At 35.6% G+C, this 16,959-nt stretch overlaps 2 protein-coding genes across 12 annotated transcripts; one reads left to right on the plus strand and one right to left on the minus strand.

Moving 5' to 3' along the window:
- The first annotated feature begins 402 nt into the window (after nucleotides 1-402).
- Nucleotides 403-6,240, plus strand: LOC110667986 (putative disease resistance RPP13-like protein 1). Of its 11 annotated transcripts, none has more exons than XM_058151016.1 (3): nucleotides 403-4,787; nucleotides 4,875-5,023; nucleotides 5,893-6,240. In XM_058151016.1, the coding sequence occupies exon 1, from the start codon at nucleotides 704-706 to the stop codon at nucleotides 4,526-4,528; it is 3,825 nt and encodes a 1,274-aa protein (XP_058006999.1). In that variant the 5' UTR covers nucleotides 403-703; the 3' UTR covers nucleotides 4,529-4,787; nucleotides 4,875-5,023; nucleotides 5,893-6,240. The 11 variants fall into 11 exon arrangements, with proteins under 11 accessions (XP_058006999.1, XP_021684695.2, XP_021684696.2 ...); XM_021829003.2 differs by having other exon boundaries at nucleotides 4,875-4,942; nucleotides 5,024-6,240; XM_021829004.2 differs by having other exon boundaries at nucleotides 4,875-4,922; nucleotides 5,014-6,240.
- A 2,334-nt stretch (nucleotides 6,241-8,574) lies between these two features.
- LOC110668013 (putative F-box protein At3g29830) lies at nucleotides 8,575-15,996 on the minus strand. The gene is made up of 3 exons (XM_058150602.1): nucleotides 15,563-15,996; nucleotides 15,086-15,500; nucleotides 8,575-8,874 (listed from the first exon to the last, which is right to left on the minus strand). The coding sequence occupies exons 1-3, from the start codon at nucleotides 15,994-15,996 to the stop codon at nucleotides 8,575-8,577; spliced, it is 1,149 nt and encodes a 382-aa protein (XP_058006585.1).
- Nucleotides 15,997-16,959: the final 963 nt, after the last annotated feature.

Below are 16,959 nucleotides of genomic sequence, written 5' to 3' on the forward strand. Positions count from 1 at the left end.
TATTAAAAAATAGAAATATAAATTTTAAATATAATTTTAATAATATATTTATATTTTTTTATTAAATTATAAAATTTAAAAGCATAAATATTTAAAAATAAATTATTTTTTAATAAAAATATAATAAATTATCATATAAAGCAAATTATAAAAATTCAGGGTGGAAAGAGTCGCTTTCTCTGCACTATATTGAGCTCGAAATAAGGTCGAAAAAATTAATTTTAATTTGATCTCTGTCCGATTTAAATTAATTAAGATTTTAAATAAAATTATTTTTTTTAAACAAAATAAAAGTAACTAATTTTCCTCTAAATCAAATGGAACGGTTTAATTCAATTTAATTTTGATTGATCACAGTTTTAAATTGAATCAATTTGATTTCCATTCAGGTCATGACTAGCCAATACCAGTCTTGCAGAGTTAAGATTGCAGAGCTCTTGTAAAGAGCAGGAAAGGAGAGACACTCAATATAGCAATTTTCTCTTTCCTTCAAAGGTAGACACAGCCGGCCTGGGGACAAGCTGGCATAATCTCATTGCTCTAGCGTATATGAGGGGCATGGAAGATACCGTAGTCCTACCTCAATTAGTCAAGAAGTTGTATTTTTCTTGACTTCTGAGCTTTGATGCACACTGTGTCTGCAAAATCTTTCTCGCCAATTTTGATCTCATAAGTTTTTCTCTCATACAACTGATTCTTTGAAATGGAAATCGCGACTACTGTTGGAGGCAGTATCCTCTCTGCTTGCTTCCAGAGTATCCTCGACAAGTTGAACTTCATTGACTTCGGGAAATATGTCGGCCAGGGGCATGTCTTGAATCAACTCAACAGGTGGGAGAATATGCTCAAGAGAATTCACGCCGTGCTTGATGATGCAGAGGAGAAGCAGATGGCAAATCGGTTGGTAGAGTTGTGGTTAAGCGACCTCAGAGACTTGGCGTATGATCTAGAGGACATCGTTGATGAACTTGACACGAAGGTTCAGCGATGCATGTTAGAACCCAAACTTGTTCGTTCAAATAAGGTGCAAAAATTCTTTTCTGTTATACGTGATGGGTTGAATCTGGATACTGTTAAGTTCAATTCCAAGATGGTCTCCAAGATAGGGAAAGCTAGTGCCAGATTAGATGCGATCATAAAACAAAAAGATGACCTACGTTTAGGAGAGTCCATGGGAAGGAGGGTCAGCCTTGTGAGAGAAAGACCACCTTCAACCTCTTTGGTGAATGAAGCAAAGATTTATGGTAGGGAGGAAGATAAGAAGGCGATGCTAAAATTGTTTGATGCTGAAGCAAGTGATGCAGAGGTCTCTGTGATTCCCATAACTGGGATGGGGGGCGTTGGCAAGACAACTCTAGCTCAGCTCATCTACAATGATCCCGCTTTGGATTTTGATTTGAAATTTTGGGTTTCTATTGGCGAAGATTTCGATGTCTTCAGGATCACCAAAACAATTTTTCTTCAATTGGATGATCGTGCTGATGATAAGGATTTGAATTCAATCCAGTTGAAATTAAAGCAGAGGCTGGTTGGACAAAAATTTTTAGTTGTCCTGGATGACGTCTGGACCGAGAACTATGAGGAATGGACTCTGTTTCGGGGTCCTTTTGAAGCGGGGGCACCTAAAAGCAGAATCATTGTCACAACTCGGAGTCAGGAGGTTTCATTGATGATGGGCACTACTCCAGCTTATCCTCTCAAGGAGCTATCATACAATGAGTGCTTGTATGTGTTTGCCCAACATGCTTTGGGAACAAGAAGTTTTGACGAGCACTTCGAGTTAAAAGAAATGGGTGAAGAGATTGTGAAAAGATGTGGAGGATTACCTTTGGCAGCAAAAGCTCTTGGAGGGCTCTTAAGAGGTAAACGAAATCCTAATGCGTGGAAGGAAGTGTTGAAAAGTGAGATATGGGATTTACCTGACGAAAAGAGCAATATTCTTCCAGCCTTAAGGTTGAGTTATCTTCATCTCCCTCCCCATTTGAAACGTTGCTTCGGTTATTGTGCAATTTTGCCAAAGGATCGTGAGTTTGATAGGAATGAGTTAGTTTTGTTATGGATGGCTGAGGGTTTCTTATATGACCCAAAGAAAATGGAGGAGACAGAAGGTTTGGGTCATCAATATTTTGATGATTTATTATCAAGATCGTTTTTCCAACAATCTAATGATAATAAATCATACTATATAATGCATGATCTAATTATTGATTTAGCTCGCTTTGTTAGTAGAGAAACATGTTTGCATATGGTTGATAAGTTGGAGAGTGCAAAATCATATACAAAGATTCGACATTTATCATTCATTCTTCATGACAGAAATACTTTCCAAAGTTTGCAAAGCTTTTATGAAATGAAAAGTTTGCGAACATTTTTGTCATTGAATTACACTTACTTATCTAGTAAGGTGGTGCATGATTTGGTGCCAAAGTTACAATGCTTAAGGGCACTGTCCCTAACTTCTTATGATTTTCAAGTGTTACCGGATTCTATTGGTGCTTTGAAGCATTTGCGATACCTTGACTTGTCATATACTCCAATCAAAAGATTGCCTAACTCAGTGGATAAACTCTTCAACTTACAAACATTGATGTTGCGTCATTGTGTTGAGCTTATTGAGTTACCTAGAGGCATCTGTAATTTACTCAACTTGCGGTATCTTGATATTACTGGCACATCAAGTTTGCAAGAGATGCCACCACATATCGGTAATTTGACTGGTCTCTGTATGTTGCCTAAGTTTATCGTGGGGAAATGCAACAGAAGGATAACAGAATTGAAGAAACTTTCTAATCTACAAGGGCAGCTTCACATTACAAGTTTAGAGAATGTGGTAGATATTGGAGATGCAGATTCTGCCAATTTGAAGCATAAACTTGGTGTCACTGAATTAGTCTTGCAATGGACTAATGAATTTTCCTCTGTTTTCAGAAACTCGAGTGATGAAGAGCAAGTTCTCAACTCACTTCGGCCACATCAAAGTCTATCAAGCCTTTCAATTAGATCATTTGGGGGAAGGCAATTCCCATTGTGGCTAGGAGATGCCTCATTCACTAGCATGGTGCAGGTGGAGCTGAGCACTTGTCCTCAAATCACATTATTGCCACCGCTTGGACGACTGCACTTACTGAAAAGGCTGACCATAGAACGTCTGACTGCAGTGAAAGAAGTGGGTGTTGAGTTTTACGTGGATGATTCATGTTTTCCTTGTTTGGAGACTATAGAGATTAGTTATATGGATCATTGGGAGTTGTGGTCTTGGTCTAATGGTTTGGGTGAAGATTCTGTGGCAAAATTTCCTAAGCTACGTGAGTTTCGAATACGATATTGTCCCAAGTTGGTTGGAAAATTGCCCACCTCTCTTCCCTCCCTGGAAGAACTTAGTATTTTTGGTTGCCCGCGGTTAGTTGATTTACCAAAAGGGCTGCCTTCCTTGAAAGAACTACATGTGCTGAATTGTCCACAGTTAGTTGATTTACCAGAAGGGCTTCAGTCTCTTATAACACTATCTATTATTGGAAGTCAAGAGGCAGTTCTCAGGAATGTGTCTTATGCCACCTCTCTCACTACCTTGGAAATTGCAGGTATGTCAGGACTCGTGAGATTAGATGAAGCCAAAATAAAGACACTGGGGGCACTTCAAGTGTTGGAGATTAGGAATTGTGGTGAACTGAGATACTTGTGGGCTGATGAAACCAATTCAGACTATCTCACTAGTCTAAAGGATTTGAAAATTCACCAATGTAATCAGCTTGTGTCATTAGTAAATGGAGAGGAAGGGCTTTTGCCTTGCAATCTTGAAAGTTTGAATATTTCTCAGTGTCGTTATTTGGAGGAGTTGCCAAGTGGTCTGAGCAACCTCAAATCTCTCCAATATTTGAGCATTCACTCATGTGCAAGTTTAGTCTCCTTCCCAGCAAGGGGTTTGCCAGACAGTTTGATAACTGTCAATATCGAAATATGCCGTTCTTTGGCATTCCTGCCTGAGGGAATTATCGGAGGAAAGATGTCTCATCTTGAGGAATTGTATTACATCGGATGCCCCCCTTCTCTCAGGTTCTCTCCAAATGGTCGGCTTCCTGATTCCCTTAAGATTCTTGCAGTTGACTACTGGACGACACAATCATTAAACTCCCTTTATTATGGGCTTTCTCATCTCACACAACTAAGAATAGACAACTGTCTTGAACTAGAGTCGTTTCCAGAGAGGGAATTGCCCATCCCTACTCTTATCTCTTTAAAGATTTCCTACTGTGGAAGACTGAGATCTCTAACCAATCATATGCAAGACCTCCAGTGTCTCCAAAGTTTACAGATATGCTGCTGTGATCAATTTGAGTTGTTTCCAGAAATGGGATTGCCCAACCCCAAGCTTGTCTCTTTGAAAATTATGTTCTGTGAAAATTTGAGGTCTCTACCCAGTCAGATGCAAAATCTCACTTCCCTTCGATATTTAGAGATATCAAATTGCAGAGTGTCATTTCCAGAAGGCTGTTTACCTCCAAACCTAGCTGAGCATTCATATGTGTGAATCTGACACAGCCAATTCCAGAGTGGGAACTTGACGGTCTAGAAAATTGGGCATAGATTTGTATCCCACGTTTGCATCTCTGAATTCAAGTTCAAGAATCTGAAATCCATATTCAGGGTATCCAAAGCGTCAGTTCTCTTCAAATCTTGCATACTGTGGCGCCTGGGACTCCAGTTCTTGGATGAGGTAAAGGAGATTATTTGCCTATCATTTTCCCATATCTCCTGTAATAAGACATCTGCATCATTCTAACAATCAGGTATTACTTCTGTAATACCTAATAGTCTTCACAGAAAGAATTCTGTATCGCAAATCATGTAACTTATTTTGAAATTTGGTATTGCAGGATCATTTGAATGATTCTCGAGTCAATGTCCTGTTTCTTGTCAGAATGGTATTCTGGTTCTGATTTTGGTATTTGCTTAACAAATGGAATTCTGAAAGAATCATATTCCCTTCCTTCTGAATCATAATTTCTTATATAGCTTCTTTCAGGTTTTGAAAACGGCTACGATGCATGGAAACTGGAGGCGGGAGCGTTTCCCCGTTCCGGAAACGTTTCCTCTCCGGAAACGTTTCCTCACCGGAAACAGTCGGACACGGCGAGGAAACGTCTTCGGGCCATTTCCGTAATTCCTTGAAATTGGAAACGCGTTTCCTCAGCCGGACACGCGTTTCTTTAAAAAAAAAAACAAAAAAAGTCACACCTCTAGGAAGAAAGGAGAAAGCAAAGAAAAAAGAAGAAGAAGAAGAAGAAGAGGAGAAGGAGGAGGAGTACTTGTGCGGCAGCGTGCCGGCGATGGGAGGTGACTGGTCTCTGCCTTCCCTATCCGATGCTGCTCTGCCAATCAGCCTCCCTTCCCCGACGGCGCTGCACCTTTTTCATGGCTCTGCTCCTTGCCCGAATCTCCTATTTGAAATTTTTTTTAATCATTATTTTTTTTTTCAATTTTCACTATATTAAAACATCCAACCTTTTATTTTTAGTATTTTAATATTAATTTTATTATTCTATATATTTATTGTTTCAATTATTTATAATTATAAATATATAAATAATTTAATTAAATAATTAATTTCATTATTTTTTTTAATATTTAAATTTGTTATATATATATATATGTTATTTATTTATAAATATATCCCTATATTTTTTATATTTACGCGTTTCCCTCACATTTCTGTTTCCTATATTTTTGAAAATGCCGTTTCCCAGTGTCCGTTTCCGCGTTTCTCCGTGTCCGCGTTTTCTTTTCCGTGCTACATAGGAAAACGGCAACTTGCTTGCTCTTTCAGTGAAATGCAATAAAAGGGATTTTAATGGGTTGTCTAGTATGCTGTGCTAATTCTGGTTCTGATTTCAGTATGTCATCACAGAAATGGTAGAAAGTGAGCTCAAGACTTCTGCAGATTTGGGTGGGATTCACTGAAGATGATGATAAAAGCAAAATACTTGCATTTTCATTACATTATCAAAGGGACATTTGAAGAGTTGCTTTAAATGAGATTCAGGCCTAGCCATCTTGAAAATCAAGCCACGAACTTTTTCCAATGATCCTGTCTGTGTTTCGTGAGCTGATTGTGAGCTTCTAATCTCTACTAGAACATTTTACTGATGTAATTCTTATGTTTATTAAAACTCTGAGTGAACATGAAAAATTAACACATTCAGTGAACACAAACGAAGGAAGAGTTATCATGCATTCCAAATATACACACTTCTCATTCATTCCAAATATTCAGTGAAATGGCATTTGAAACCCAAATTCAGGCTCCATTCCAAAGTTAAGATCAGCCTCTACCATCTCACGCTGATTATACATGGCCAGCTTTACCTGAGTACTTCAAGAAATGCGAATTTGGTCCCTCAATCCAGAATAAATCTTGAATGAAATTGCACTTATCAATAGACAGATTCTTTAGCCTCAAGTTTGGTAAACAAATCTCCAAGTTATCAATGTTCCAGCACTTTTTTAAACCCAAGATCCGCATGAAAACAACTTCGATGACTCAAGACCCACATGTTGATAAACTTGGAAAGGCAATTCAACAATAGCTAGATGTCTCTAAGGATATCTTCTTCTCTCCATGTAGGATCAGAGAAGTCAAGTTACAACTCCCTTAAATTTCTTGAGACGGCAGAAATAACAAAGTTTTGTACATCTGCAAGGAAATTCTCTAGTTTTGAACAAGACATTGCAAATTTCTGAATAGCTCTTTGTGGTTAGCATGCAAGGAACTTCCTGACAAAATCAAAGAAGAAACTCCTTTGAATCTTCTGATTTTCATCAGTTTTTTCAAGATCAATAAAGAATGTCTCATGAAACTCTAAATTTGTAGTCTCAAATCAAACTTTACGCCATTGCTTAGAAAAGATGCTTGTCTTTATTGCTTCTTTGAAAAGCAAATAACTGCTTATAAGCACGAGAAGAGAGCTTGTGAGCATTGAGAACATGTCACGGTTATTGTTGTCTCTCTTGGTGGCGAGAAGAAAATGGAGATGCTGTAGGTTTTTTATTTTTGTAAATGTGAAATGTTGATGCCAGAGAACAGTTGTAGTTTGTAAGTATTTTGGAAGGTGACAATTGGTAAAATCATGAGTCTTTTCTAATTGGTCTATTAAAAAGAAAAAGAAAAAAAAATAGAAAAATTATTTAATAAATAATTGTCTAAAATGAAAAGATATCATACAACAAAAAATTGCTATGGCATATGGCTAGCGGATTACAAATGAAATCCAATAGCCTTTAATAAGAAAAATCCTGACAATAAATTCTTTGCCATAAATAATAAGAAGAAAAAAAAAAAGAAAACTACCATTCTTTGCAATAAAATATATATCAAAGGCAGTTCTATCCCATGATAAGCGGGGTAATTTTTTTTTTCTAAATTTCATATATACATTATGTTTAATTTTTTTATATAACCTTATTAAAATGATTTTTTTACTCCATTAAAATTTTTAAATATTATTATACATTATAAATTTAGAGTTATTTGAAAACTATTGTATTTATTATATAATAATTGGCATTTAGATTAATAATTATTGTAATTATTATTTTGACAATTCATAAGTAATATATGAAAATTCAGTTTATAAATTAATTTGTTTATTTGTGAAATTGACGTTAACTAATCTATACAAAGACGGAAATGAAGAGAAGAGAAAAGGAAAGAAATTTGATTTCTTTAAATTCCTTTGTTTGGACAACAATAGAAAGGAGAATTGAAGAGAAAGGAAGAGAAAGGAGGAGAATTGAAGAGAAATTTTAACTCAAAATATTTCTCCCCAATTGATGGAAAATAGGGAGAAATAGAGAGAAATGATGGATAAAATACGTAAATATCATTCTACAATATAAACATAAGAAAAAAAAAATGAGAGTATAATAGTTATTTCTCCTATAGTAGAAATTATATTTCTCCCTTATTTTAAACCCTATCCAAATAACATAGAGTAAATTAAATTTACTTTCTTTTCTTTTCTCTTCATTTCCTCTCTTTAATTTCTCTTCATTTATCCTGACAAGTTAAGATCCAAACAAAGGGTAATACTTGTGTTGCAATGAATAACTGTCTTTCTTCCCTCTAGATCTTATTCTTCTTCTCTTTGTGTTGCTCTTCTTCTTTACATTTCTCCCCTTTCTTCATAATTTTCCTCTAACGCGCATCACCGATCCCTACTATTATCTCTTTAAAGATTTCCTGCTGTGGAGGACTGAGGTCTCTAACCAATCATATGCAAAACCTCTAGTGTCTCCGAAGTTCACAAATACTAGAAGATTGGTGAATTATACAAATCAATTAGGGAAACACCAAACAATGATGCACTACAGCAATTTACTTGAAACCTAAAGCTGAAACGGTAGAGAATAGTTACCTGAAGGATAAATTCTCTGATGGGTAGATGAGATAATCCCTCTTAACTTGAGAGAAATGGTTTTTAGTTCTAACACATATATAGTTCATCACTGCTGAATAGTTTCACATAATAATTTTTACCAAACTCATAATAGAATCATCATATATAGAAACAGACTAATTTAGAAGACCAATAGCTGCAGTTTCCTTGAGGAGCTTTGAAACTTCTTAACAAGGCGAGCTTTTGCCATATAACTCTTCCTGTTTTGTCCATTGTCATCTTCTTTGTTGGCGATAAAGAGATTCAGTTTCCTTAGTTTGCGACCGCAGTTGATTATGTATCTCAGGACATACAGTTCATTCATTGTGCCTTTAAATCCCTTGACGTTCACCACCTTCAGGCTTCTATGGATACAATGATCAATTTTTGCGTTCCTTGACCAAAATTCATGAGGATTTAATTCAAAGGGAGGTTCATAATCCTGCAATCAACAAACCAAAAACACAAGATGATACAACACTCTAAATATATTAAATATTTAGCATTAATTATTACATTTTGCTATATCTCTTTATATTTTTGTGCAGAATGAGGTTTCTTATCATCTTTATAATGAGAAAGAGAAAAGTGTTACCTTCCAGACTCTCCCATTGTACGATACACTAGTTGTTACTCATGCATTGAGTCTATTAAACAAAAAAATGCAAGCAAGCAAGATTTCTTAACTCTTATTGTATAGATAATTATATTTTTATATATTATTCATTATTTATAAGAGAACAAGCACATTAACTCTTATTGTATGGTATTCTAATTATTACTTAACCCATTATATTTTCATTAAATAAAAAACAAATAAATAGACTCTCTTAACTCATAGCATATTCAACAATCACATAAGCACATTTTACATGATAATTTTCAAATGATACTCGCTATCTCTAAGAGGACCAATGAACACATACGAATTCTATATGAGAAGCTCTCAAAGACCATCACTTGATGTCCATAATAGATAGGAGATGCTAACCTTAACAATATATAAGGGGCAAACAAAGCTGGGCATTAATCAAGGTCAAGAACTAACCCAACCCAACTGCATATATTTATCTAGCAATCATCACCTTTTGCAAGAGAAGACAAATTTGTAAGTACTCACAGGGAAAATTTTTGCAGGGCCTATGTCAAAAGTAAGGATCTCAAGTTTTGGACAACTCCTGAACATGAACCTGATCCCATAAAATTCATAGGCGTGCATTGCAGTTTTAAGAATCAGATGACGGACATTAAGTGAAGCTTGCAAATTAAATGGTTCTTCTCCTAGGGGAACCATCAGCACCACCGCAAAAAATTTTGAGTTCCAAAAACTATGACACAATTCCAATTTCCAATTCAAATGGTGTGTGCAATGTTCAAATATTATTAACTGAACTATTAGATGGTATAACACAATTCACCTTCTAAATTTATTTTAAAATGAACATAACACATGAATAAAATTTTTTTTATGATTCTAGTATGATAACATTTTCTCAATCTAAACTGTAATACTGTTATGGAAAGTCAATCACTATGTTATGGAAAGTCAATCACTATATTATTTCTCTGTATATTTTGTATTCTGTATTCCTATTTAGGATTTTTTATTTAGGATTTCTTCCTAATTAGTAGAACACAATTATAGGAATCAATTGTATATATATACCCATGTATAGATTAATTGAAATCAATGAGAATAATCTCTTTCTACATGGTATCAGAGCAGGTCATCAATCTAGGGTGCCTATTTGTTCTCACTACCCAGCTCAGGAGAGACCTTGGCCGCCGACCGGCCGTTTCAACCCCGATCAACATCGCCGGCGTTGTCTCAACCCCCTCATTCCACCACTGTGTGCTGTTGCCTGATCCAGTATAACCATTAAAGGACTTCTGAGGTTTGGTTCTCAGATCCTATTTTGATATTTGCTTGATTTGTGATTTTGGATTATTTTGCTGCTATAAGCACTTTGGATTAGCGTTTCGGTTAGTTTTCTTTGTCTCAACAAATGGCAGACAATAAGAATGTTATTTCTGATGTGATTCCGGTGATGACTGTTAGGGTCTATTTGCGTAGCATTGACAAGGATGATCACCTTACTAAAGATCCACCCACTGATGATACACGACAAACTTGACTAAGGGAGGATGCTCGGTTGTTTTTGCAGCTTCGGAACTCGATTCATAGTGAGGTAATTAGTTTAATTAATCACTGTGAATTTGTTAAGGAATTGATGGATTACTTAGATTTTCTGTATTCTGGTAAAGGGAATATCTCCCGTATTTATGATGTTTGTAAGGCATTCTACCGTGCTGAGAAAGAGGATAAGTCTCTCACGGCTTATTTTATAGATTTTAAACCGGTATATGAGGAACTTAATGTATTGTTGCTTATTAGTCCTGATGTGAAAGTTCAGCAGGCCCAACGGGAGCAATTGGCTGTTATGAGTTTTCTTGTAGGCCTTCCTTCAGAGTATGAGACTGCTAAATCTCAGATCCTCTCGATTCGAGATTTCCTCTTTGCATGAAACGTTCACACGGGTCCTTCGTGCAGAGTACTCAATCTTCACACCGCCAAGAGTGCTCTTATTAGCGTAATCCAAATGGACAACGAGTAATAGAAGAGGAAGTAGAGGAGGAATTACAGCAAATGTATAATCAGTAATGGAGAGGCTAGTTCTAATCAGACTCAAGAGGAGTCATTTGTTATTATTGCCATGAGCGCCATACAAAATATAATTGTCCGCAACTTGAAAAAAATCAGCGATCACAGATGGCAAATATGGCGTGAGAATTCTGCGATATCTTCCTCAGAGAAAACTATTTTGGTATCTGCAGAGGATTTTGCACAATTTTCCCAGTATCAGGCATCTCTAAAGCCTACCAGTTCCCCTGTCACTGTGATCGCTGAGTCAGGTAAATCCACTACATTCCTTGTGTCTTCTTCATCCAAATGGGTTATTGATTCCAGTGCGACGCATCACATGACAGTAATTCTAGTCTTCTATCCGCTTCTAATCTCACTTCCTCTCATGTTACTTTAGATGGTTCTACTTCTTGTGTCATGGGTTGCAGGCTGCGAACCCGACTTCGTCAATTTCTTTGTCTTCTGTTTTGTGTCTACCAAAATTCTCTTTTAATCTACTTTCTGTTAGTAAACTTACTCGTACCTTAAATTGTTCTGTTTCCTTTTTTCCTGATCAGTGTTTGTTTCAGGATCTTACGACGAAGCAGATTATTGGTAGAGGACGCGAGTCAGGTGGTCTTTACATTCTGGAAAATCATGTACCGCGGTCGCTTGTTTTCTACAATAACTTAACAACTTTTTAATCTAATTGTATATTGGGTCATACTTATTTGTATAACATGAAGAAGCCGTGTCCTTAATTTCTTTATCGATTTAGAATGTGAGTCGTGTCGGTTGTAAAACATCATCGTTTGCCTTACGTGTCTAGAGTCAATAAACAGGCTTCATCTCCTTTTGAGTTAGTTCATTATGATGTTTGGGGTCCTTGTTCTATTACATCTAAAACTGGATTTCGTTATTTTGTTACTTTTGTTGATGATTACTCTCGTGTTACCTGGTTATATTTAATGAAGAATCGTTCTGAGTTGTTTTCTATCTTTTGTGCTTTTTGTAATGAAATCAAAACTCAATTTAATATTTCTGTGCGCATATTAAGAAGTGACAATGCCAAAGAATACTTTTCAGCACAATTTCAGCCTTATATGACACAAAATGGCATTCTTCATCAGTCTTCCTGTGTGGATACCCCATCCCAAAATGGCGTGGCCGAAAGAAAAAATTGTCATCTTCTTGAGGTAACTCATGCTCTTCTTTTTCAGATGAAAGTACCTAAACACTTTTGGGCGGATGCAGTTTCTACGGCATGTTTTTTGATCAATCGTATGCCGTCTTCTGTTCTTAATGGGGATATTCCTTATACTACTTTGTTTCCTACAAAATCTTTGTTCCCTATTGAACCCCGTATTTTTGGTTGTACCTATTTTGTGCGTGATGTTCGTCCACAGGTTACTAAATTGGATCCAAAATCTCTCAAATGTGTCTTCCTTGGGTACTCCCGGCTCCAAAAAGGGTACCGTTGTTTCTCTCCTACTCTTAATCGTTATCTTGTTTCTGCAGATGTCACATTTTTTGAGTCCACTCCATTTTTTCCTCCATCATCTGTGTATGAGAGTCAGGGGGAGGAGGATGATCTCTTAATATATACTGTCCAACCAATGTCTAGTCCTCTCCCACAGCCTGTTCCTTCTGTCTCTAGACCTACTCGACCTCCCGTTGTTCATGTTTATTCCAGGAGATTGGAGATTCCTGACTCAGATCCTCCACCAGCTACTTCGTTGGGAGATCCTGTACCTCATACTGATCATGATTCTGATCTAGACTTACCCATTGCTCTTCGTAAAGGTAAACGTTCATGTACTTACCCTATCTCTTCTTTTGTTTCTTATAATCAATTGTCTTCTTGTTCTCGGTGTTTTGTTACTTCTTTAGACTCTGTTCCTATCCCTAATACTGTTGATGAGGCACTGTCTCATCCTGGCTGGTGTGATGCTATGAAAGAGGAAATGGAGGCTTTAGATGCTAATGGTACATGGGAACTATTGCCTTTGCCCACTGGTAAGAAAGCTATTGGTTGCAAATGGGTATATACAGTAAAGGTAAATCCTGATGGTTCTGTGGCTAGGTTAAAAGCACGCCTTGTAGCAAAAGGATATGCTCAGACATATGGGGTTGATTACTCTGATACTTTTTCTCCTGAGCAACAAACCCAGGTGGTTGCTTAGGGGGAGTTGGGTAAAGTTTGTAGGCTTCGAAAGTCTCTTTATGGCTTGAAACAAAGTCCTAGGGTATGGTTTGGGAGATTCAGTGAAGCAGTACAGGAATTTGGTATGCAAAAGAGTAAGTGTGATCACTTAGTATTTTATAGGCAATCTGAGGCTGGTCTAATTCTCTTAGTAGTCTATGTGGATGACATTGTCATCACTGGGAGTGACTCTGCAGGTATTTCATCTCTTAAAACCTTCCTCCAAACTCAATTTCAGACCAAAGACTTGGGATTGTTAAAGTATTTCTTGGGTATCGAAGTTATGAGAAGTAAGAAGGGTATTTTCTTGTCTCAAAGAAAATATGTCCTCGATCTATTGACAGAGACAGGAAAATTAGGTGCTAAGCCTTGTAGCGCACCAATGACTCCAACTTTACAATTGTTAGCAGGGGATAGTGAGTTGTTTGAAGATCCAGAGAGATACAGGAGATTGGTAGGAAAATTGAACTACCTTACAGTCACTCGTCCTGACATTGCTTATGCTGTTAGTGTGGTAAGTCAGTTTATGTCTTCCCCAACTGTTGCTCATTGGGAAGCCTTGGAACAAATCTTGTGTTATCTGAAGGGCACTCCAGGAAGAGGTTTGCTATATGGTAATTATGGGCATTTGAATGTTGAATGTTTTTCAGATGCCGACTGGGCTGGATCTAAGGTTGACAGGAGGTCAACTACTGGATATTGTGTTTTTATTAGAGGAAATTTGGTGTCTTGGAAAAGCAAGAAGCAGAGTGTAGTTTCTCGATCTAGTGCTGAATCCGAATACAGAGCCATGGCACAATCAGTATGTGAGGTAATGTGGATACTTCAATTACTAGATGAGACAGGTTTTAAGACCTCCCTGCCTGCGAAATTGTGGTGTGATAATCAAGCTGCTCTTCATATTGCTTCTAATCTAGTGTTTCATGAGCGGACCAAATATATTGAGATTGATTGTCACTTTATTCGTGAAAAGATTCAACAACAGATCATCTTAACAGGACACATCAAAACTGGAGAGCAGTTAGGAGATATTTTCACAAAAGCTCTGAATGGAGCTAGAATTGACTACATTTATAACAAGTTGGGCATGATTAACATCTATGCTTCAACTTGAGGGGGAGTGTTATGGAAAGTCAATCACTATATTATTTCTCTGTATATTTTGTATTCTGTATTCCTATTTAGGATTTCTTATTTAGGATTTCTTCCTAATTAGTAGAACACAATTATAGGAATCAATTGTATATATATACCCATGTACAGATTAATTGAAATCAATGAGAATCATCTCTTTCTACAAATACCAATCTATTAAACTTTGAAATCTCAAATTTTCTTATCAATATTTAATAAAGTTATGAAAAGAATAATCAGAGCTTTGCAATTTTTCAATATAAATAAGTAATCGAGGCTGCGCTAATATAATTGTAATTAGATAAATATAAATACAATTAAATGAAGTATTAGATAATAAAAGGAGATTCATTTTATTTTCTAAATTTACGATATAATAGATATAATACATGAATGAATACAACTAAGATTCGAATATAATGCTTTTCAAATATAAATTATAATCGAAATGTATATACAATAAATAATCATAATACTCGTGTAATGAACAATCTTAAGTGAGTGATTGATCTACATTATTAAATCTACGAATGAACGATATGATGTGTGAGTAAATAAGATCTACATAAAGAGAAGGAAGCAATTAGGGATTGAAAGACAAATAATAATAAAATATTATTATATATAAATTAAGCTGTCTCAACATGAGCAGTAGAGATGCACACAAGTTATTTCATGAGAAAAAAAAAATACCTGAAGGAGAACACTACACACAGTTAAAACTTTAACAGCAAGAAACTCTTGCAAGAAATCATAAAGAAGTAAACCAATTTCACCAAATTCAGGCTCCATTCCAAAGTTAAGATTAGCCTCCACAATTTCACGCTGATTATACATGTGAAAGCGGCCAACTTTGCCTGAGTACTTCAAGAATTGTAAGTTTGGTCCCTCAATCCAGAAGAAATCTTGAATGAAATTGCACTTATCAATGTATAGATTCTTCAGCCTCCAGTTTGGCAAACAAATCTCCAAGTGATCGATGTTCCAACACTTTTTTAAACCCAAACTCTTTAGCAAAGGACAACTCAACAACAAAGTCTTGATAGAAGCCAAATTTATCTCTATCCAACCTAAAGAAACCCCCTTTAGGACTGTAAAATTTTTGAACCTAGACACATCAAAATTGCATGAAAACAACTTCAATGACTCAAGACCCACATGTTGATAAACCTGGAAAGGCAATTCAACAACTGCTGGATGTTTCTCAGGATCATCTTCTTCTCTCCATGTAGGATCAGAGAAGTTCCAACTCCCTCACATTTCTTGAGATGGCAAAAATGACAAAGTTTTGCACATCTATAAGGAAACCATTTGGTTTTGAGCAAGACATTGCAAAATTTTGAATAGCCTGGGTAGCATGCAAGGAACTTCCTAACAAAATCAAAGAAGGAACTCCTTTGAATCCTCTGGTTCTTATCAGTTTTTTCAAGATTAACAAAGAATTTCTCATGAAACTCTAAGTTTGTCGTCTCACACCAAACATTGCGCCATTGTTTAGAAAGGATGCTTGTCCTTACTGCTTCTTTGAAAGGCAAATAACTAACGATAAGCACGAGAAGAGAGGTTTCGAGTGTCAAGAACATGTCACGGTTATTATTGTCCATGATTTTGAAGGATCTGTTGGTGGTGAAGAAGAAGATGAAGACGCAGTAGGTTTTTATTTTGGTAAAGGTGAAATGTTGACACCAAAGAACAATTGCAGTTTGTATATATTTTGGAAGGTGACAATTGACAAAATGGTGAGTCTTTTCTAATTGGTCTATTAAAAAGAAAAAAAAAAGAAAAATTATTTAATAAATAACCATCTAAAATGGAAAGATATCATACAACCAAGAATTGCTATGGCCTATGACTAGCAGATTTCAAATGAAATCCAATAGCCTTTAAAAAGGAAAATCCTGACAATCAATTCATTATCATAAATAAAAAGAAGAAAAAATAGAAAAATAACATTAGTGCCTTGTGGGTTTTTTTTTGTCATTTTCTTTTTCTGATAGTTACATTTCCTTGGAATAAATTTACATCAAGGGCGGATCTACCCTATGATAACTGGGGTATTTTTTTTTTTTAATTTCATATATACATTATATCTAATTTTTTTATATAACCTTATTAAAACAGTTTTTTACTCCATTAAAATTTTTAAAATATTATTATATGTTAGAATCCAAATCCAATTAGAATTAGAAAGTATAATTAATTTTTTAGTGACCTATATATATGTGTAGTTAGTTAGCTATTTTATGGAATGTATTATAAAGAGCTCACATAGTGGAGGGATTTATTGAAATCAATGAGTTTTTGTTTGAGCGATTTTGAGAGTGAGAAAAATAATTAGTGATTGTAATTATTTTTTCCTTGATAGTGAATTTGTTGGTGGAGTAGGCTTATGCCAAACCTTATTAAATTTTATGTTCTTTATTTTGTATAAGTGTGGTTTTTCACAACATTTTATTTTATAAATTTGGACTTATTTGAAAACTATGGTATAATAATTGACATTTAGATTGATAATTATTGTAGTTATTATTTTGACAATTCATATGTAATATATGAAAAATTGAGTT

This window comes from Hevea brasiliensis, chromosome 8, assembly GCF_030052815.1.
Source record: "Hevea brasiliensis isolate MT/VB/25A 57/8 chromosome 8, ASM3005281v1, whole genome shotgun sequence".
Classification (NCBI taxonomy): domain Eukaryota; kingdom Viridiplantae; phylum Streptophyta; class Magnoliopsida; order Malpighiales; family Euphorbiaceae; genus Hevea; species Hevea brasiliensis.